The 21018-nt window shown below is 46.7% G+C and overlaps 1 protein-coding gene across 2 annotated transcripts in view; it reads right to left on the reverse strand.

Moving 5' to 3' along the window:
* Positions 1 to 7408: 7408 nt before the first annotated feature.
* The window catches only part of SNX1 (sorting nexin 1), a 39411-nt gene continuing 25801 nt past the window's right edge, over positions 7409 to 21018 (reverse strand). Inside the window, exons 5-15 of one of the 2 annotated variants that reach the window (XM_047765923.1) lie at positions 19359 to 19402; positions 17310 to 17451; positions 16593 to 16671; positions 16100 to 16175; positions 13924 to 14037; positions 13619 to 13712; positions 12348 to 12553; positions 9875 to 10018; positions 9256 to 9336; positions 8423 to 8494; positions 7409 to 7845 (exon numbers count right to left, since the gene is read on the reverse strand). In XM_047765923.1, the coding sequence (XP_047621879.1) occupies positions 7795 to 7845; positions 8423 to 8494; positions 9256 to 9336; positions 9875 to 10018; positions 12348 to 12553; positions 13619 to 13712; positions 13924 to 14037; positions 16100 to 16175; positions 16593 to 16671; positions 17310 to 17451; positions 19359 to 19402 (1103 nt within the window). In that variant the 3' untranslated portion in view covers positions 7409 to 7794. Of the gene's footprint in view, positions 7846 to 8422; positions 8495 to 9255; positions 9337 to 9874; positions 10019 to 11972; positions 12047 to 12347; positions 12554 to 13618; positions 13713 to 13923; positions 14038 to 16099; positions 16176 to 16592; positions 16672 to 17309; positions 17452 to 19358; positions 19403 to 21018 lie in introns of those variants that run through there. The other variant, XM_047765924.1, reaches the window with a different exon arrangement.

The raw sequence follows: 21018 nt of genomic DNA on the forward strand, positions 1-21018 counted from the left end.
AGCTTCTGCTCCTGCTGCCCAACTGGCCCACACACTGAGCACGTCTGGGGAGAGTATCTGATAGTGTCAGAGAAGCTCAAATGCCTACAAGGTATAGGTGGGTAACCTGTCCTTAACAGGCCCACCAGGCCTTTAAGAAAACATCTTCATGGGTTAGTATCTAGGTCCTCCTTGTCCAGGCCCAACCGGGTGGGGTGTGTCAGTTGGGAGCAGATAAGCTGAGTCAAGCAGATTGAGTTCAAGTCTTGGCTCTGGGGTGTGACCTTGGGTCAGCTGCTTAAAGTCTCTAAGGCTCAGTCTTTGAATGTAGATAATGACACCCACCTGGGAGGAGGGCCATGGCGCTGGAGGGATTTCAAAGCCCCAAGCACACTGGCAGAGCAGCTCTTGTTATTAGGCCCTGGGTGGGCAGGTTCTACGGGGCAGTCTGGTCACTGCCCTGCACATGTTCCCAGCTGCCAGGCGCCTCATCATTTGTGTGTGTGTGTGTGTGAGGCTGCTGATGTTCCCAAGGGGAAATTTGCTACTGTGCTCCTGTGCTCATCACTGCTGTCACTCATAGTGGAAGAGGAAGCTGAGACTCTGAACCTAGGAGGGGGTGTCATTTGGAAACAGTCAGCACATCCCTTAAGGGAAAAGTCCTATCTCAGATTGGACAGGGTTTTTCTTTGGGGATTTTTCTGGACCCAGATAAGAGTCGTGTGGAGGCTGAGCCGCTGGCTTCCTCTGAGCAGCTTTGGCAGGGGGTCAGGTGGGGGAATTTCTGTCCCTGAGGTCTGGTCATCAGAGCCAGAGGGGCATTTCCACAATAGACAAAGACAGAGGGGAGGAGGCTTGTCTGGGGCAAGCCGAGGGGCCCTCGCCTCCCAGCCTGCAGGCCCCACCTGGGACCCTGAGCACTGACCCTGCCAACCACAAACCCCAAACCTAGCTTACTGAACCCCAAACCAGTCCTGATTTCTGTTTCTCTTTTTTTAGATATGTTTATTTTTTTTATTACTCAAATGATTTTATCACATCTGTAAGTTGTATAATGATCATAACAATCTGATTTCGCAGGATTTCCTGATTTCTGTTTCTCTTGAAAAAAGCCAAGATCTGGGCCCAGAGGCTCCTGAAACAATACTCACCACAGCTGAAGGGCAGTCACTGCGCCAGGAGGCTGCCTTTGGAAGTGGAGGAGGGCACCGAGATGAGTAGGAACATAGTCTGCGGGGTCCAAGTTCAGGGCCAGGTAGATAACATCACAAATACAGGTGAGGAAGGCCAGAGGTTTGAGAGGATGACAAGGATAGCTAAGAAAGGAGGCAGGCTCCCACTCCAGCCTGGAGCTGGGGCGGGTGGAGAGTAGATTAAAGAAAGCTTCCCAGAGAAGGTACATAGAAAGTAGGCCTCAAAGGATGCAGTGGATTGTTTTCCCATAATGAAAAATAGTTTTATTTCACATTTATGATTATAAAAATAATACATAGAAATTTCAAGTAACATAAAGTGGTATAAAAATGTTAAATAATGCAAAATTCCATCCCTAGAGGCAACCAGTTAACAATTTGATCAACATCCTCATATACAATTTTATAAAAATGTAGACCATTCCGTGCAAGTAATTCTATAACCTATTTCACTCAATGTTTTTTTGTCAATGAATATATAGCTATATATCATCTTTAAAGACTGCATAACATCTAATTGTGTTATGTACCATAATTCATTTAATCCCTTCCTGCTGTCCTTTTATTTATTTATTTTTTGTCTTTTTAGGGCTGCACCTATGGTACATGAAGGTTCCCAGGCTAGGGGTTGAATCAGAGCTGCAGCCGCCAGCCTACGCCAGAGCCACTGCAACGCAGGATCCGAGCCACGTCTGTGACCTACACCACAGCTCATGGCAACGCCGGATCCTTAACCCACTGAGCGACGCCAGGGATCAAACCTGCATCCTCATGGATGCTAGTCGGGTTTGTTTCCGCTGCGCCATGACGGAAACGCCCCTGCTGTCCATTTAGATTGGTTTCGAACTTTATAATTATAAACAATGCTCTGATGGGCCTCTTTGCAAAGTCATGTTCATGGACTTGGTTCTAGAAGGGTCTATGGGGCTCTCCGGTGGATGTTCTGACACATCAACCAATGCCAACCATCTCTTTACTTCCACTCTCCTCCACAACAGTGAAGCCTGCCTGTTCCAGAAAGGTGTGATTATACAAGTGAGGAGAGGGATGAGGGCTGAGCTAGGGTGTCTCAGGTACAAAGCCCACCATTAAGGGTTCTGAGGCCACACAGCAGGGAGGAAGGAAGGACACGTGTGGAGCCAGTTTCTCTGAGGTGAGTGTGCTGTTGTGGAGGAAAGAGAAGCAGGGAGAGGCAGATGGGTCCTCTCACGGACCAAAAAGGCTCCAGGGCCTACACCTGCGGATTGTTCCACAGCTATCTACTTGGCACCTATTTTAAGCCCAGATCGTTTCAGGGGCCACAGGGTTATAAAGGTGTTCTACTTTGGAGTTGACAGTCTTAAATTTTTTTTTTTTTTTTTAATGCCTGAAATTGCTTTTTGTGCTTTGTCCCTGCTTCCTCTCCTCCTGTTCCTTGTAGCAGTTGAGCTCTTATTGATACTCTAAGTCCCAGGCCAGCTATTACAGGATTTTTAACTTTTGGCAGAGAAAACCCACATTAAACCACACAACTGGTGTCACAAGACATTGGCAGACAATGTCGCATCAGCCCTGGGGCCAGAAGACAGGGCTGAATTCTAGTCCACTGGAACTCCTGAGCTCAGGCCTGACTTCCCCAGTGTGGAGCCGAGAACCTCAGCCAGGGACTCTGCAGACAGAGCCCAGTTCAGGCAGGTGCCAGCTGTGGCAAAGCTGCGTCCTTCCTTGTTCCAGGAGGGATCTCCTTCTTTTCCCCTTCTCTCCCCGCACCCTCCACCTACAACCCAGGCTCCTAGGAAGTGATGGGAAAAAAACCCCCACCACCTCAGGGCCAGTTCCTGGCCCCATCTTTAGATCCCACTAGCTTCTCACTTCTTAAAAAATTTGAGGTGCACAGGAATTCTTTATTTTCTTTAGGGTTCTCCAGTTACAGGTGCATTCAGATGAAAATTGTCTGCAAAGAGCTCGGTGTTACAAACATCCATGTGTAAGTGACATGTCTTATCATTGCTACTTTTCTCATTTGTTCTGACACTGAATACTCATCTTGAATGTTGGGGTCCTTTCAGTTCTAAGCCCTCATCTTCAGGATGCTGGAGCCCAGAGATTCATTAAGGAAATAACCCAAGGGGAAGGAGGGGAGATGCAGGCTCACCTCCACACCTCTTTTCTTACCAAGCAGGGGACCTTTACTCTCCGCCCCCACCCCTATCTTTCCTCCTAGCCCAGCAGTGAGGCTCCCCACTCAGTGCGCTTGCATCTGCTCCCCTTCTTGCCTGTGAATTTTAACATGCTAGCTCTGACCCACCTTTTACATAAAACACAGCCTGCTTTCACTCTATCTCCCTCACCTCTCAGCATAGTCCCCCCTTCCCATTCAGGGAAGCCTCTTCTGTGACAGTCAGCACTTGCTGTCCCTACTGCTTCTCTGCCCAACTGTTCCACACCTACTTGGCCTCCTGTACTACCTACGTCATGAAGGGCTTCACCATCTACTCTGAAATCTAGTCTACTCAGAAGCTTGTGGGTCATGCCAGCTATGGCCCTCTCCCTCTGCCTCTTCGGCCTCTCATCAGCCACCAGACCCCGGTGGCTCTGCTTCCCTCCTCCCTGTCTCCCTGAGCTCCATTCCCATGACTACTGCCCTCCTCCACAATCTGGCTGGCTCTCCTTGCTGCCAGCCTCATACCTTCTGATACGTCGGCATCACAGATATGACCACATTTTCTTTCCTGCTCGAGTCTCTTCAGGAGTTCCCCACACTTGCAGGGTAGTGTTCAAAGTGTTCCCCAGGTCACAGGCTCTGCGTGACCCAGTTCCTGCTCATCACTCCCCATGGGTCACCCATTGCCACCACATAGGGAGGCAGAGTGGTCCCAGAGGAAAAAGCAAACCCCTCCTCACCTTTAAGACACAGTTCAAGCATCCCTTTCTGCAATTTCTTCCTTGCGAGTCCCCAGGTGGAATGACTCCTCTTTTGTGGCGCTATTCCCCTGGATGGGCCTCTGGCTCAGTACGCTTGCTGAACCTGCTACTGGCCTTCCTAACTTCCAGGTCTGCAAGCTCTGCACAGAAATGCACAAGCCCTGAAGACAGCTGGCCCTGTTAGCCTCGGGATACAGGAGGCTGAGGAGGAAGTTCTGAAAGTAGAGTGCATCCTAAGGAAATAACAACAGTCTTACATCAAGATGATCACTGGATGGAACATAACAAAACAAGGAGAAAGTTTTAAAATTAATTTTTTTTTGGAGAAGAGGGTTAACAAACACGGAAAAGGGAGAAGAAGAGAATAAACCCTATGGGGCTAGACTGGAAATACCAGTGTGAATTCATGATTTTTAATATCTGATTCCTTCTTATAACATCTATCTCCATCTCTCTTGACATTTCCATATATATATATCTTTAGCAATATCTATTTCCTTGCTCTGTCTGCCAAGAGCCTAGAAGCAATAATACTCCAGCAGCAATGGGCACACTCAGCACCCAGATCTTGGTTTCTAAATATCCTTCTCCATTCAAAGGAATCAAGATTCCCTAGAAAGGAGTTCCCATTGTGGCACAGTGGAAATGAATCCGACTAGGAACCATGAGGTTGCAGGTTCGATTTCTGGCCTCGCTCAGTGGATTAAGGATCTGGTGTTGCCGTGAGCTGTGGTGTGGGTCACAGACACGGCTCAGATCTGGCATTGCTGTGGCTGTGGTGTAGGCTGGCAGCTGTAGCTCTGATTGGACCCCTAGCCTGGGAACCTCCAGAGAGTAACAAAGTGCTAAAAAAAAAAAAAAAAAGAAGGGGAAATGTTAAACATACACAAGAGCCTGCTAGAAATCTGGAATGGTTTAAGAATCAAAACAAATCAAAGCAATGGCTTGTGGCCTTGGGTAAAATAGGAATCCATTCGTCCATATTGATAAACAAGTAGATTAGTAAATAGGGAGGAGGGATGCTTCTCTTTAGAGGTAGAATGCCAATCAGTAAATGCAGAAGGAAACACAGAGTATCTGGCAGACATCAATTTAACTAAGTGATCAGAGTTAACATCAGCATTAATGGGACCAACTAACACTACATGCTGACTTAGTATGCACTGAGGACACATCACTTCTGTGATGTTCCTGCCCATGTGCAAAACCCTAAGCAAGCCTTGTGGAACCATGAGACCAATCCAAATTAAGGTACATTCTACAAAACACCTGGTGTACTCTTCAAAAATGCCAAAGTGATGGAAGGCGGGGAAAGGTTTAGAAACTCTTCTGGATTAACAGAGACATACGTAATCAGGCATCACAATGAAATGTAACACATGGGTCTGCACCAGGAAAAGGGGTATCACTATAAAGTTACTGGGACAATCTACAAAATATTAGAGCAGGGTTACACTCCCTGATTTTGATAAGTATGCTTATGGTTTTAAGTTATGAGAAAAGGTCCAGTTTTTTGTTTGTTTGTTTTTGCTTTTTAGGGCTGCACCAGCGGCATATGGAGGTTTCTAGGCTAGGGGTCTAATTGGAGCTATAGCCACCAGCCTACACCACAGCCACAGCAAGGCCAGATCTGAGCTGCGTCTGTGACCTACCCCACAGCTCACTCATGGCAATGCTGGATCCTTAACTGGATCCTTAACCTGAACAAGGCCAGGGATTGAACCCATGTCCTCATGGACACTAGTCATGTTCCTTACCACTGAGTGATGACTCAAACTCCAAAATGTCCCTATTTTTAAGGAATGCATACTGAACTTTTGGGATTAAAGGGCATAATGTCTGCAGCTTACTCTCAAATGATTTAGAAAATACAACATGTAGATATAGACATAGCAAATCATAAGTCATAAAGTAAATGGGATAAAATGAAACACTTGGTAAATGTGGGTAAAAGATATATGAGAATTCTCTATGATATTTCTGTAAATTTAAAATTGTAGTAAAATTTTAAGTTACCAAACAAACCAGGAATCCAACAACAAGGGATGAGTCAGAATTATGGTACAGTCACTCTCTGAAAGCCTTAAAATTACCCAGCCTTATAAATATAGTCTGTGAGAATACATAACAAAATAGAAAAAAATGCTTATAACTTATACAGTGTTGAATGATAAAAGCAGGATACCAAGTATTCTATATGTATATTATTACAACTCTGCAAAGCAAGCATATAAGACTGGAAGGATAAAATCAAAGGTGGTAATAAGGATATTAGGATATTAGAGGGAGTTCAGTGGCTTTTTCCAAAAACAAAACAAAACAAAAAACCAACATGTTGAAAAAAACACTTGCCAGCACAGGCACGTCAGGCACTTGCCATCAGACTGGTATACTGGAAACCAGGGCTGTTTACCATCTCCTCTTGCCTCAGGCTGTCCCTCCCCAACCTTAAGCCCCAACCAGAGGGAAATGACAGAGAAGGCCTGCAGTGCCTCAGCAGGGCATCTCTGGGGGTGGTGGGCTAGGGGTGGCGAGGTTCCCGGGGCAGGCAGTCTGCCAGCCCAGCCCCACAGAGCAGCTCCATAGTCTGCTCCAACCAGCGAGCCTAGGCAGCTGGGGACGCAGCTGAGGGGAAGCCCGGCAATGGCACATCTGAGACCGGGCCGCCCTGGCCAGGCTGCACAGAGACCCCTTTGAGTGCTCTCAGCATGCGCTGATGACACTTGGGCCTTTTGCTGGCATGTGCTCCTGGGTATGGATAATAAAGCTTCCTGGAACTCAGAAGGTTTAGGAACTCTTGGGTGACTTTATCTAGGGGCTGAGTGCCTGGTTCTGCTGTCTGTGGGGATAAAGCTTTAAGTCTTTATCAGTCCCTTACCCTTTTACGACAAACCAGTCTACCGAGGACGTGTTTGGATGGGCAGCAAAAAGAAGTTCGGAACACAAGGCTTTGCTATCAGAAGGCAAGACTCTGAGAGGCCTGGGCAGCTAAGGGAAACAAGGCAGGAATAAAAGAGAGTCGGCCTCCTTTGCAGGAGAATTGGTTTTGCTGCTCTTATTGTAAGAAACGTCTTTAAAACTCCTTCCCTCAAGAAGTAGGAATAAGAGTTAACCAGATCAAGAGACCCTCAGAACAGGTAGCTGAGGTAGAGAAAAAGAAACTCCAGTTCCACCGAGAAGCAGCAGCCAAAGCTTCTTTGTGATCTCCTGTGGAGAGGAACTTACTATACCTGGCAACACCCTGGCAACTTCTTGGTTAGGAGTATTCCAGACCTGCTTCCCAACTGCTCCCCAGCCTAAAGCAAAAAGCACCACCATTCTGAGTCATGTGACCTGATTTTAAAGTATTTTATTACATAATCTTTTCATGGCACCATCAGGAGTAACAGAAAACGTTATTCCCAGTTCACTAACCACATCCTGAAAAATATACATTTGTATTTATATATTTATATCAATACTCCACCCCATCCCATAATTCCACCACCTATTATAGGTCTTTTGCTTAAAGCAAGAAACTATTCTCTCAGGTAAGAAAATATATATGGAAGCTAACTGAAGTGATGTTAGAGTGGCTGGGGACAGTTTGGTCATGGGGCAGGGAGGAAGGGGTGAGGTCCAGGCTAGGCAGGATGCACACTGGGGTCCAGCAGAGGTGGAGGAGGACAGTGTATAAAAAGGCAGCGTCAGGCAGGTGGGCTCTGGTGTCCTCAGTCCGTTAGGAGATGGCCTTTGCCTCAGGAAGGAAGGCTTCCCAGTACTTTGCCAGCTGCAAAGAAGTGGGGACAGTAAGCAGGTGCCCCCGTCTAGTGGCAGAGCCACGGCACTGCCCCAGTGTCTCAGCCACCCAAAGGGAGGCCTGAGCTGAGGCCAAGCTCAGGAGTGGCTGGGCTGAGAGTGGACCTTGGGACAGCCCGGCCAGCTGGCCACACTGCCCCTTCTGCTCTGGATTCAGGGAAGCATCAAGTGCAAGAGCAGTATCTAAGGACAGTCCAGGAAGTACCCCTGTGGGGGTCACAGCTGGGCTCCATTCAGTTAGCTCACAGTGGGGGCCACTGTTCCACGTCCTGACTGGGGCCTCAGCCTCAAAAGGGTGAGGTGGTATCTCGGGGTTAGAGGAAGGGGAGAGTTGGGGTTTGTCCCTAAAAACTAACACACGGCAGGATTAGGGCAAGACCCTATTGGATGCTCCATGTTAGAGCAACAGGACCTACTTTCAGTTACTGATTAAGCAGGGCCCAACCCCTCTGTAGCAGGGCCAGACCATCCTGTCACCAAAGCCACAAGCAGACAGCTGGCCTTCGGAGCAGGCAGGAAAGGATAAAAGCCACACATAAGCTACATACCTGCTGCTGTGAATACAGGAGTGTTTCAAGGTACTTGATCACGTGGTTTTTGAAGTCCTTGGATTTCTCTTTCTAAAGGAGACAGGATTCTACACTGACCATCCAGACAGTTGTTCCTTTGCCTCTTGATAGGATGGTGATGTATTTTGCTGACCAAGGCTGAACACAGCCTCGGAAAGCAGAGGCAGCCACTGGAGTAGCTATAATTTTCCGCCACAGAGCTTCTGCCAAAGCCTTGCAAGGCTTTCTTGAATGGTGGCGGGGTGAGGAAGGGGAGGACAAAGGACAGGGGACTAGAGGATTTATGACAGCAGCAAGCTTTTCTTTTTTTTTGTCTTTTTTTTTTTTTTGCTATTTCTTTGGGCCGCTCCCGCGGCATATGGAGGTTCCCAGGCTAGGGGTCGAATTGGAGCTATAGCCACTGGCCTACGCCAGAGCCACAGCAACACGGGATCCGAGCCGCGTCTGCGACCTACACCACAGCTCACGGCAACGCCGGATCATTAACCCACTGAGCAGGGGCAGGGACCGAACCCACAACCTCATGGTTCCTAGTCGGATTTGTTAACTACTGCTCCACGACGGGAACTCCAGCAAGCTTTTCGATGTGTCTAATTGCCCTGGTCCAGCAACAAGTGTAAGACAGTCACTTTGCCTCAGGAACAAATGAACGAACACTCACCCACACAAACACACAGGGCACACCTGTTCACAAACTGCCGAGTCACTAGCACTGCCATCTGTCTCCCTACTCAGTAGAGACTTGGACAAAACCAACAACACTACTAAACCAGGTACTGCACCCTGGCAAGAACTAGGATCTGCTATCTCACCTCAAACCGTATCACTTCTTTTCGGACCACAGTTGAAATCCTTTCAAAGTCCCTTTCATACTGGGTCACCCGAGACTCCCACTGGGAAGAAAGAGGAAAGAAAGGATCACTTAATATATTACATATTACTACTAAGTCTTTACCTCTGAAAAGCAATTCTCTGAGACCTCGAGTGGTCATTTGTCTGTCTATCCCTCTGGGTTAAGATCAGATACAGAGACTCAGCATGGGAGCCAGAGCCCAGCAGAAGGCCACCTTTGGGCTGGCTGGGAAAGAGATGCCATGTGCCCCAGGCCAAGCCTGGCTCCTAAGAAAAGCTCTGGCATCCCAGAGGCTCTGATTTAGGTACTTGTCAGCAAGGCTGGGAGCCACAGAGAAGTGACTTTAGTTCTCACCAGGGAGGCATATCAATGACCCAGCCAGGACCGCTCCTGCAGAGATTCTGATTGGGCAAGTCTGGGTGGTACTGGAAAGCAGAAGGAGGGCCCAGGTCTCAAGTCTCGCCTGGACTCATTCTCAGAGGCTTCCCATCCTTTAGACTCTCCTGCCTGCCATGGGGTTCTCGGCATCTTCCAGAAGCCAGCAGAACACCCTTGCTGTGCTGCGGTGGAGGCCTCACCTCTATGATCTCGTCCTTGGCCTGCTGCAGCTTGTCAGGCTTGTTGGCCCACAGCAGCCGAGCCTCGGCCTCCCGCTTCTTCTGCAGTGTGGCTTGAGCGTCCTGCCAGCGCTGCCACGTCTTCATGCGCTGGTCAAAGGCGGCCTGTGGGGGTGGAGGTTGGGGAAGAGCACAACCAGCCCTTCAGGAGCTCTGCTGGCTGTGCCTCGGGGGCTCTCCCAGCAGCTCTTCCCAGCTAGGGAAGGACAGAGCAAGGGCAGGTTCTGCAGCCACGTGTTAGTGCCCAGCTGGAAGTTTAACACCAAAAAGCACAAGCTTGGATAAGATTTCTCTCTAAGGGTCCAGTGAGCCAGCGCCATGCTGCTTCATGCTACTCCCGAGGCTGGATGGCTGGGGGCCCAGCAGGTGGCCTGATGCCAGTGCCCGGTATTATGGCTTCGGAACTGTCTCCCTCTGGAGACTCCCTCAGTCAGTTTGAGAGTCTACATACTTGCCCCGAGTGCTTACTGTGTCTCAGAATACAACGAGGAAAGAAACACTCAGGCATGCTTTCATGGAGCTTATAATCTAACAGGAAGGGTTGAGAGGGTATATTAATTGCCAACAAGTAATTCTAGGTATGCAGAGTACAGAGAAATCAAGCAGGGCACAGGGTACTGGAAAAACACTGGGGACCTAGCTTAGCCTGGGAGATGTATCAGGGAAGGCCAACCTAAGGAAGCAATCAGGGTTAGCTTAACAGATCTTCAAATAAACACTTATTTGAGGCACCAAGAGGACACACTACCTTCATCTCCTCCGTACACTCAACTGCTCTAGGCTATCAAGGTCCCCAAGCTGCTCTCCAAAGGCCACTTGCTGGTGTTCCCTGTTTCCAGTTCAGGGATCACAATCAGCATTTCCAGAGGACAGCTGCATGGCATAACCAAACCATCTTGCACCCCCACTAGCTTGTTCTCTTGCTCCCCTTCCCTACAGGAGTTGCTGGATGTTCTCTAGGCCTCCTAGCGCAGGCCTTTGGCAAGACTTGAACCTTAGGGCGGGAAATGATGCCAAGTGTACCTTTCCCTGCATTGTCACTGCTGCTCATCTGCAATTTCTCAACAGCTCGATGTCAAAAGATAAGGTAAAAGATGACCTCATGTCCAAGCCTAACCCCCTGGGCTCACTGTGGTACAGCTGCAGGTTCAGGGAAGAGCAGAAAAGAAACACTTGCTCATCTGTCCAATTCCACTGCCAGCACACGATCACGAGAAGCGCAGGTGTGGGGTCTCTGAGAAAAGACCAGCTCTCGGTTCTGTGCTCTAATGTGTGTTGCCCCAGCTGGGCCTCCCTCCCCCCTGTCCACGTGGGCCCACCTGGCCTAAGGGTCATATCCCAGTCTGAGCCCTCCTGAGACCCCAGACAATACTGCTCTCTGAAAGCTTCCCCAGAGAGAACCCTTTCCTGGGATGGCTCCTGAGTCTAAGTAGTCTGACCAGTTCTAAGAATTCCAAAGCAGGTTATTTTTCAGCCTCTTATCACTATGGAGTTAGCAGCAAACCAAACAGCAAAGGGAGAGGACAATGAGCAATCTCACAGGCTATATTAAGCAATCCTACCACGAAGGAAATGAGAGCCCTGGGAGCAGCTCAGCTCTTGACAATACAGGAGCTCTCTGCGGGGAAACAGTTGGTGATGGGGAGTGGGAGAGGCTCATACACCCTGGTCCCGACCCAGATCGGGCAGACTCAGGTCCTTTTAGGGCAGGCGCCAGGCTCCCTCTTGGCTCTTTCCTCTGTCTCAGGGAGGATGTGCCAAAGCTAGCATCACTGCTCAGTGAAGCTTCCACGGCCACTCTGAGAGGTCAGGGGAAGCCAGAGGGCCCTGGTCACCAAAAGAGAAGGTGGTGCTCAACCTGAGTTGCAGGCTGCAGTGTTGGTACCAGTGTGGTCAGCACAGCACACAGAGGGCTCTGGTGACAAGCTCTCAGCTCCCTGGCCACACTCCTCCATGCAACGCCAAGCCGGTTCCATGTAGTTACCTGACTGCCCACACTGGAGGGACAAGTGGAAGCCAGCAAGAGCTCTTACCAGGGCAAAGCATCCGCTTACTGTTAAGGAGGCAAAGACCAAAGGACTGAGGAAGTCACTGCTCCATGGGGTCAAGAGAGCAGGTCTCTAATAAACCTTGCTGGAAGAAAGGAGCATAGAGGGTGCTGTCCAGCTTCAACAACAAAGAGGGGGGCTACGTGGAAATTTGAGAGTGGTCTTTTGTCCAAATTCTTTTAAAAAACTAGCTGTGGACCTAAAAATGACTCAGTGATAACTAAGAGTTTAATGGACTTTTGGGGGCACAGGATACCTTCTGAGAGTAGAAAAATTATACCTATTTCAAGCTATAATGGATGAAACCATCTTGGGAAGGGGATGGGCAAAGGAGAAGACAAATTAAGTCGAGTGGAGAAGAAAGAGGAAAGGAAAGAGAGGCTTACGCGGACTATGGCCAGGAGGCGAATGTAGTCACTCAGGAGCTCGGCAAGGAGGAAGAAGTCATTGTTGGCCTGTTCCTGGTGGAGCTGCTCGATCTTCTCTTCCACCTCAGCCAGCTGGGAGAGTGCCCGTGACAAGGCCGTGTTGTCCTCAGAGCTCCCGAGCATGGCAAGACTCTTTGCAAACTGGGCTGTGTTCAGCGCTAGCTCTGGAAGGAGGAAGATGGCAGAGGCCTCTGATCGCCCGAGGAAAAAGGACAAGTCGGCTGGCATTGCATGGATGTCTGTCTGAGCCATGCTGGCCCCCTGTCCGGCAAATGTGGGTTCTACAACCTAGTCACTCACCCCACAGCCAACTGTATTCAGAAAGTGAGGGAATGCAGCTGGTCATGTGAGTGGGGAGCAGCATGTGCTGTCCTGTTTCCCTAGGTTAGGCCTACTCGGAAGCAGCTCCAATATTCCTGGAGAACCAGAGGCCAGTCACAATAAACCGACCAAAGGAATGATTCTGATTTTACATTACAGCTCATGTTAAGAGGCCTGTCTACACAAGAGACTAAGTATATGTGCACACCACAGGCTTGCATGCACTTCCAGAACAGGATTTTTTTCTGAAGAGCCAGGTATTTTAAGCTTTGCAGGCCACATATGGTCTCGCTTCCTCCCCTGCCCCTCAATCCCCAATCTCTTTAAAAATATGAAAATCATTCCTAGCTCTCAGCAACAGGCCCAGAGCCAAGTCAGGCCCATGGGCTGGGTCTTATTTTGCTGGCCTCATTCAAATGACTTTCTGCCTGTTTAAATTTCCACTCGCCAGCATGTTCAAGTCAGAGAAGGAAAGCATTCAAACTCAGCAAATTTTACTGGTTCTTAAGCAAATCCCACCAATGAAAGGTGAAGAAGGATTAGGAGACATAGGTGGTTTCCCTGCATTTACATATTGCTTGTTGGACCATGTAGCTAAAGCTGTATCACTTTGGATAAAAGCTACCAACTCAAATCATCCCAATAGAAGCCCGAGTCCCAGGTCAAGCTGTAACTGGGATGGCTTCCCTGCACCCCTTCCAGATAAGGAGAACAACGCCTCAGTGGTGAAGTCTTGTTTCCTGCCAGGAGAGGCAGGGCATACGGTTTTGATCAGAACATCAAGGGCCAGGTGGGCTGAGAATTTCAACTTGAATGGCTGAGAGGCTTGGGAACAGCGTGCCCTCCCAGCTCCAGCTTACTGGAGACACCAGGTTCCCCAGCTCCAAGTGCATTTCAGAGGTTGTTACCTTTTCTGTGGTTGACTAGAGTTTCTACAACGGCATGCAGTTTGCGTAAGCGCTGCTCCTCACATTCTACCTCCTGGAGCTTCTCCTCAAACCACTGAAACACACAAGCCCAGAGCTTTAAAGGAGGCTACTCATACAGGTGTAGAGCACAGTCTTTCCTCAGCGGTTTTTTCTTTTTCTTTTTCTAAGAAACGGACTGATTTTTAAAACAAAGTCTCTAATCTCAGAAATTTCAGGACTCCCCAAAGCTTCTGACCCATTAGCCTGAGGAGGTAGGGGAAGCTGAGAGGCACAGGGCTACTCACAATGTCTGATTCATTCATCTTGATGGTCATTTTGCTGACCGCATCTGTGGCTTTGTTGAACATCTTGAGGAGACCAGCGCCACTCAATGTCTGGGTACCCACGGCGCGTGGCAGCTACAAGACCAAGAAGGCGGGGGTGGCAAGTTATCTGCTGCCCCTATTTTAGGTTCAGAAGAATTAGTATCCATCAGATGGCATGCCCAAAACTTGCCAAACAAATTATTTGAACTGTAGTTTTTTATTTTCAAAGGCAGACAAAACTATAACTAGCACGTACAGAAGGGAAAAAAAAAAAATCAAAGGACAAGGTTAAATAGAATCAGCAACATTTTCAGCTTTTGATATTGTGTGTGGAAAGAAAGCAGAGTGTATTATGTGTCCAGGTGACCTCACTGAGATTGTGTGCCCATCCAGGCATGAACTGCTTAAATATCAAACATGCTTTGTTAAAAGGAAAAAGTTCTTTTGGATTAGCATACTCTGCACACAGCTGGCCTTAACATCATGAGACACTTTGAAGTGTTTGAAATTCTATTCAGATTTCCCTCAGTGAACAAAGGTCCACGGACAGGAGCGTAATTTATTCAGACTGAAGCTACTTTTAGGGACAATCTAGTTAAGTCGAGCACGCCAAATATTCAGGAACGATTTGACTGGTTTAGTCTTCCCACTTCTTTCCTAAGGCATAAAAGGGGTGCTGAAGACTCCATAGCATATATAGTAGACCATGCGGAACAATTAGATTTTAGTACCCAGAACTCTTGGGACAGTGGTTCTCAACTGAGGGCCATATGCCCTCTAGGGAACATTTGGCCATGCCTGCAGATAAATTTTGGTTCTTAAACTAGGGGTAGTGGTGGGGGTGGGGCAAATGTCTACTGGCATCTAGTGCATAGAGGCCAGGGATGCTGTTAAGCCTACAATGCACAGGACAGCCCCCCAACAGAGTGTCAACAGTGCCACTATAGACAAACCCTGTTCTAGGGGTACCAAGTGAGGATGAGGGCATGAAAGGGAAGAATGGATTTAGAAATCCCAGAGGAGAAACGAAAAGATTTGAAGCATTAAACAGGGAATTTTTAATTAAAAAAAAGTTCATGGAGGGGGTTGGGGGGAGAGGAACCCACATATTTTCTTCATTAGTGTAACACGATTCGTAAACTGAAACAAAGTTAAAAATAAAAACAAAATGAGAAGTTCCCGTGTGGCACAGCAGAAACAAATACGACTAGGAACCACGCGGTTGCGGGTTTGACCCCTGGCCTCGCTCAGTGGATTAAGGATCTGGCGTTGCTGTGAGCTGTGGTGTAGGTTGAAGACGTGGCTCAGATCTGGCGTTGCTGTGGCTGTAGCCTACGCCGGCAGCTGTAGCTCCAATTCGACCCCTAGCCTGGGAATCTCCATATGCTTCAGGTGTGGCCCTAAAAAAGATAATAAATAAAAATAAATAAATAAATACCAAACGACAGTCCTACCCTATCACTTATTTCCTTCTAGTTTTCTTTCCTATGAGATACATTTTTTATTCCAGCATTTCTCTTGATCCTTAATGATTAAGGTATTTCTACAGCTGTATTTCTATGCTATTTCATGTTTTACTTTTTGTAATTCATTTAATACCTGCAATAATTCCAATGAATTTCTGTATACTTTCTGTTTATGATGAAAATTAAGAATTTGTTGTATTGATATATTTTTCTTAATTCTTCTTAGCAAATGAGCTGTCTCTAGTTTTTTAACAATCATGAATAGCCTATGCTTAGCTTGTTGAAACATCTTCTGCTTGAATCAATGCTTCTGCTACATGGCATTTCTGTGGTCTGTGGTAACTGGTTTTGAACCAACACCCCTCAGCTCCTGGCACAAAATAAGCATACAAACTGAGCCAAGTAGTAACCTATGAAAGACATACCAAGGACTTTCCAAACAGATCACTGCTGATCCAGTAAAACAAACTAGGTTGTAGTGTGACTTCCACAACCAGTTACTTTTGACTGCAAGCAGAGCTTCTTTTATTTCAAAGGCTGAGAGATATCTGCCATGTTTTGGGGGCTTACAAACTAGGGTTTAGTCCAAGCCGAGGCTACACGTGTGTGCTCAGCTATTTGTTGAATGAACTAATTTCAATTCACAGGGGCAAATGTGAATTATGAATTTCAGTTTGTATAATACTAACCTCCTCTTTTTCCAAGAACTCCCTGACATCAGGGTCCTGTACCATGGTAGGATGATTCACAATCCTCTGAAGGTACCTACAGGGGAAGTAATTATCTGGTTAGTCGACCTGGACTCACAAGGTTTGGGAGTCATACAGTGCTGGCAGGGGTATAATGTCTTTCATTACTTTAAAAAGTCCACAGATAAGGCACTTAAGTATGACTCTGTTTGTAAGAACATACAAGTTCATGCCCTTCACATTTCCAAAAAGGGAAGAAAAATAACGGCTCAGGAAGAGACCATTTGTATTCGACTGGTGAAGAAGGAGAATGTGATTTCTGTTCACTCAGGACAGGGAAAGAAAAGAAACTTAGGAAAGGTCAGGAGCTGGGACTCTTTACTCACTCAAGTGTCAACACTACTAACTCCAGTAAAGGTCTTACAAAGAAGACTCAGTTTTAGCTTCTCACTTGTCTTCAAGGCATTCTAGAAAATACCTGTATGGTACTTACCTTTCTAGGGCAGCCCTCCGTTTTTCAAGAAACTCTGCAGAAGAAGAATCTTCCTTCCCAACTTTTACTTTCGTCATTCCTGGAATGGAATTTAAAAAGCAAAAACCCCCCCATAAATCATCATGAAAAGGATAAATTATAAAAAAGTCCATAGGAGGAAAGGCAATGAGGACAGCACTATAAAATGCAACCAAAGGTCCCTCCTATGTCATGAGCAGGCATGAACAAAAGGTTCTTTACATGACAATCATATTTTCAAATGAGTCACAAAGTGTTGAAAGTTCTAAACTCTGGGACTTGCAGAGCATATGTTTTCTAAAAGAGGGCCACAGGACTCTGAATATAGATTAGTAGACATCAACTAATGGGAATGGCAGGGGTTCTTCACTCCCATCACTTCTCCCCATCCAATTAGTACATTTCAATCTGGAGGGAACAGCAATCATTTAAGACTCCTGGATACCAACATAAATACACACACACCCCTGTGGAAGCCAAAACCAGAATCTCCCACTGCACCCAAGGAAAGGGACCATGTCAAAACATGCCATTTCTCTAGCCCTTACGTGATTTATAAGAAAATGATGGAAATACTTCTTTTCTTATTGCAGGATTGTACACTGTTATTAGAAGCAGTCTCATATACTAAATAAAAAGTATATTGTAGAAAGAAGGAAAGGGAAAAAATCCAGGCCCAATTAAAGACCACAGGCTTACCTATTAGGCTTTTCTCTGGTGGAGGAGGGACAATAAAGCCATTCTGGGAGTGTTTCTCTGAAAGCTTCTCATAAAGACCCAGAAAGTCACTAAATCTTCTTTTCACTGAAAACTGTTTACTTCTGAACATTGGTAAGCTCGTCTTGGGGAAAGAAAAAACACAAGGCACTTTCATTTCAAATAGGGGATGAATGAGTATCTTGAAAGTCATGGCTGACACTGAGGGAATCTTTTCCCAATTCCCTGTCCTTTAGCCACTTGGTAAATAACTTTCTCCAAGGCTGAGATTCCTTTTTTTTTTTTTTTTTTTTGTCTTTTCTAGTGCTGCACCTGCAACGTATGGAGGCTCCCAGGCTAGGAGTCTAATCGGAGCTGTAGCCACCAGCCTGTGCCAGAGCCACAGCAATGAAGGATCTGAGCCGTGTTTGCGATTTACACCATAGCTCATGGCAATGCCAGAGCCTTCAGCCACTAAGCAAGGCCAGGGATTGAACCTGCAACCTCATGGTTCCTGGTCAGATTTGTTAACCACTGAGCCACGACAGGAACCCCAAGGCTGAGATTTAAAAAAAAAATTTTTTTTCAGCTATAATCCCCTCTAACTGTCTGGGAGTCTAAGAAGCCCTTCTTGGAATAATGATTTTAAATGCATAAAATTCAGTTTCATGCACAGTTAAGAGCCCTTGCTCTAAGGAAAGAGATGTTGCCATCTAGTTTAAAGCTGGAAATCTATGGCCATCTATAACCCATCCATTGTGCAGTGACTTATTATAGGTGCTGGAATTAAAGTAGCCAAACTAAAGAAAAGACAGACTAAACAGCACTCCTAAGGGGGAGGATCAGATGAAATGTCTACACTGTAGATGCTTTAACCTGTGCAGTATCATAAGATCCTGCACACAGGAGGCAGGCCAAAAAGTAGATAATATAAAGGAAACTTCTAGTAAAAAAGACTAGGCCTACATCATATTGAGAGATCATTTACTCACCAGAGAGGCAAAATTTAAGGTGGCTGGCCTTGCCAATTGTTAGCAAAGAAGTGTGTCAATGGGAACTTTTACAAAAAGTACAAAGACTTTACAAAATAGTTTGTAATTCCTTTTCTTCAATATTTGCACCACCTGTGACCCAAGGGAACTACTCTTGGTTATATACACCAAAGAAACTCTTCTATGTGCCCACCAGGAGATGTGTCCACGAATGTTCATAGCTCATAATTATAAAAGCTAGAAACATGCCAAATATTCACAACAGGAAGGTAGATAGATAATACGCTGTAATCACATACTGGGCTAACCACAGCTACACACAAACATGGATGGCTCTGAGCAACAATGCTAGTACAGAAAGCACTATTTTCAGCATGATACCATTTTTATGAAACAACAAAAAAAAAGCAAAACAGCATACTGTTTAGAGATACTTATGTGAGGACTTTTTATAAGGGAAATGAGAGACATCTCAGGAGCGTATTCACCTCTAAGGTGTGAGGCAGGGTTTAGGACATGGAGAAACACGCAGGTGGATTCTATGGTACTCGTCTTAAGACTGGTGATAGGTTTGGGGCTTCATTTTTTTATGCTTCATAACCTGCATACAACATTACCTAAGTTTTGTATGCATTAATATATAAAAAAGGAAGACCAGACCCGAGGGGCAAAAGGTTAGGGAAAGCATTAAAAGAAGCTCCACACAGGAAATTGGAGAAGAAATGATGTTTTTTAAACAGGTGATATAGTTTGGGGCGATCCGCCAAACTAGCTCTAAGCCACATAGCTCCTAAGAGGGATGGGACTATATCAGATACACCACATATCTTAATAAAACTTACAAAGTTTCACACTGAAGTGTTAGCTCTCTGGGAGGAAAGTGGAAAGGCTCAGATGAAATTACCAAGGGAATGCAGACGTGTTCCATCTTGAGTAAACTTGAAGGAAGATGTTGGCAAAGAAACTAAAGAAATACCCAGAAATAATCTGAGTGATGATCTTCTTGGTATAAGCACCCAAGTCTATTAAGGTGGCCATCAGCAGGGTCACCTGGACTCACCTGTGTTGTAACTTTGTAGGCCACATAGGCATTCATACCATCCCCTATGGGAGAACAAGAAAGCAGGAAAGGGTTATTCTATAATCAAAGCAGGGCTAATCGTGCTAACTTTTTTTTTTTTTTGCTTTTTTTTAAGGGCTGCACCCACAGCATATGGAGTTTCCCAGGCTAGGGGTCCAGTTAGAGGCACAGCTGCCAGCTATAGCCACAGCAACGCCAGACCTGAGCCACGTCTATGACCCACACCACAGCCCACGGCAACACTGGATCCTTAACCCACTGAGCAAAGTCAGGGATCGAACCCTCAACCTCATAATTCCTAGTTGGATTTGTTTCCGCTGCGCCACAACGGGAACTCCTAATCTTGCTAACGTTTAACCAGGAATCATAAGCCAGCCACAGGAGCCATGTATAAGAAGGGATACTTGTTTCATCTCCAAGCCATGTACACTATCCTATAATCCAGTTCCTACTGTGCCTCAGGGCTTCTGTGGCACATTTCATGCCCCCATGGATGCTGGCTGGGCCCCAATTTGAGTTAGACAAGAGAGTCAGTCCCCTGTGTTCCAAAGCCAGGCTCCATTTATACCCTCCACAAAGCAGCACTGGATAGTGACAATCCATTGGTTGTTCAAGTGCCAATATTTGGGCTGGTTATACACATCTGTCTAAATCCAAACAATTCTCTTGCTGTATACAGCAGGAGGAGGAGAAGGAAGCAAATGATGTAAAAGGAAACAAGTAGTTCTACCCTAAGCTAGCTCTGGGCTTGGTTTGCTCTTTTAGAAATACTGTCCCTGCCCCTCCATTGGTGCTGGGGGGACACTGACCCCTCTCATCTAGCATGTTCAGGCAGAGCAAAGGGCCTGGCAAGAAGACACTTAAGCTGCCTGATGTCACACAAATCTCTCTTTCCTGAAGGAATTATTTTCCTGAAAAAGCCTTTGACTGAAATAATTTGGGATTCAAGAAATTGTTTTTCTCTTTGGTAGTGTCCTGACCTTGACCACTTAGGGACATAAAGGCACTATTGACTCACTGAGCAGTGAAAAGACACACATTGGACTCAGGACAGACACAGCTCCAGTGCTGGGTTCTGGTGCTTTGGGTTGCTTTTGTCCCCTTCCTTCCCATGCCTTGATTCTTCCCCACAGCAATCAGAAAAACCTAGGTCAACAATTAACTAGCTGTGTAAGCCTCTCAACTGGTCCTGGGGTGAGGGCTCAGGGGAAGAAGGTGCAGTTCTAGATCTGCAAGGTCATATATTAGAACCTGGTTTCACCGAGACAGCTGAAAATAACTGCATTTTTTGGGGGGGGGGGGGGCACCCTGCGACACATGGAAGTTCCTGGGCCAGGGATCAGATCTGAGCCGCAGTCATGACCTACGCCCACAGCTGTGGCAACACCAGACCCCTAACCCACTGTGCTGGGCCAGGGATAGAACCTGCATCCCAACGCTGCAGAAATGCCACCGATCCCACTGTGCCACAGCAGGAACTCCAAGAATAACTTGGAGTATAAAGTACACAGGGAAGCTGGAGAGCGTACAGGGAGAGGGCTTGCTTTCTCTAGCTCTCCAAGCCCTACCAGAAAAGCAATATATAAAACAGAAATCACAAGCTAAGCTTTAGAAATTACTTTATATTGATAACTACCAT

This window comes from Phacochoerus africanus, chromosome 2, assembly GCF_016906955.1.
Source record: "Phacochoerus africanus isolate WHEZ1 chromosome 2, ROS_Pafr_v1, whole genome shotgun sequence".
NCBI lineage: Eukaryota > Metazoa > Chordata > Mammalia > Artiodactyla > Suidae > Phacochoerus > Phacochoerus africanus.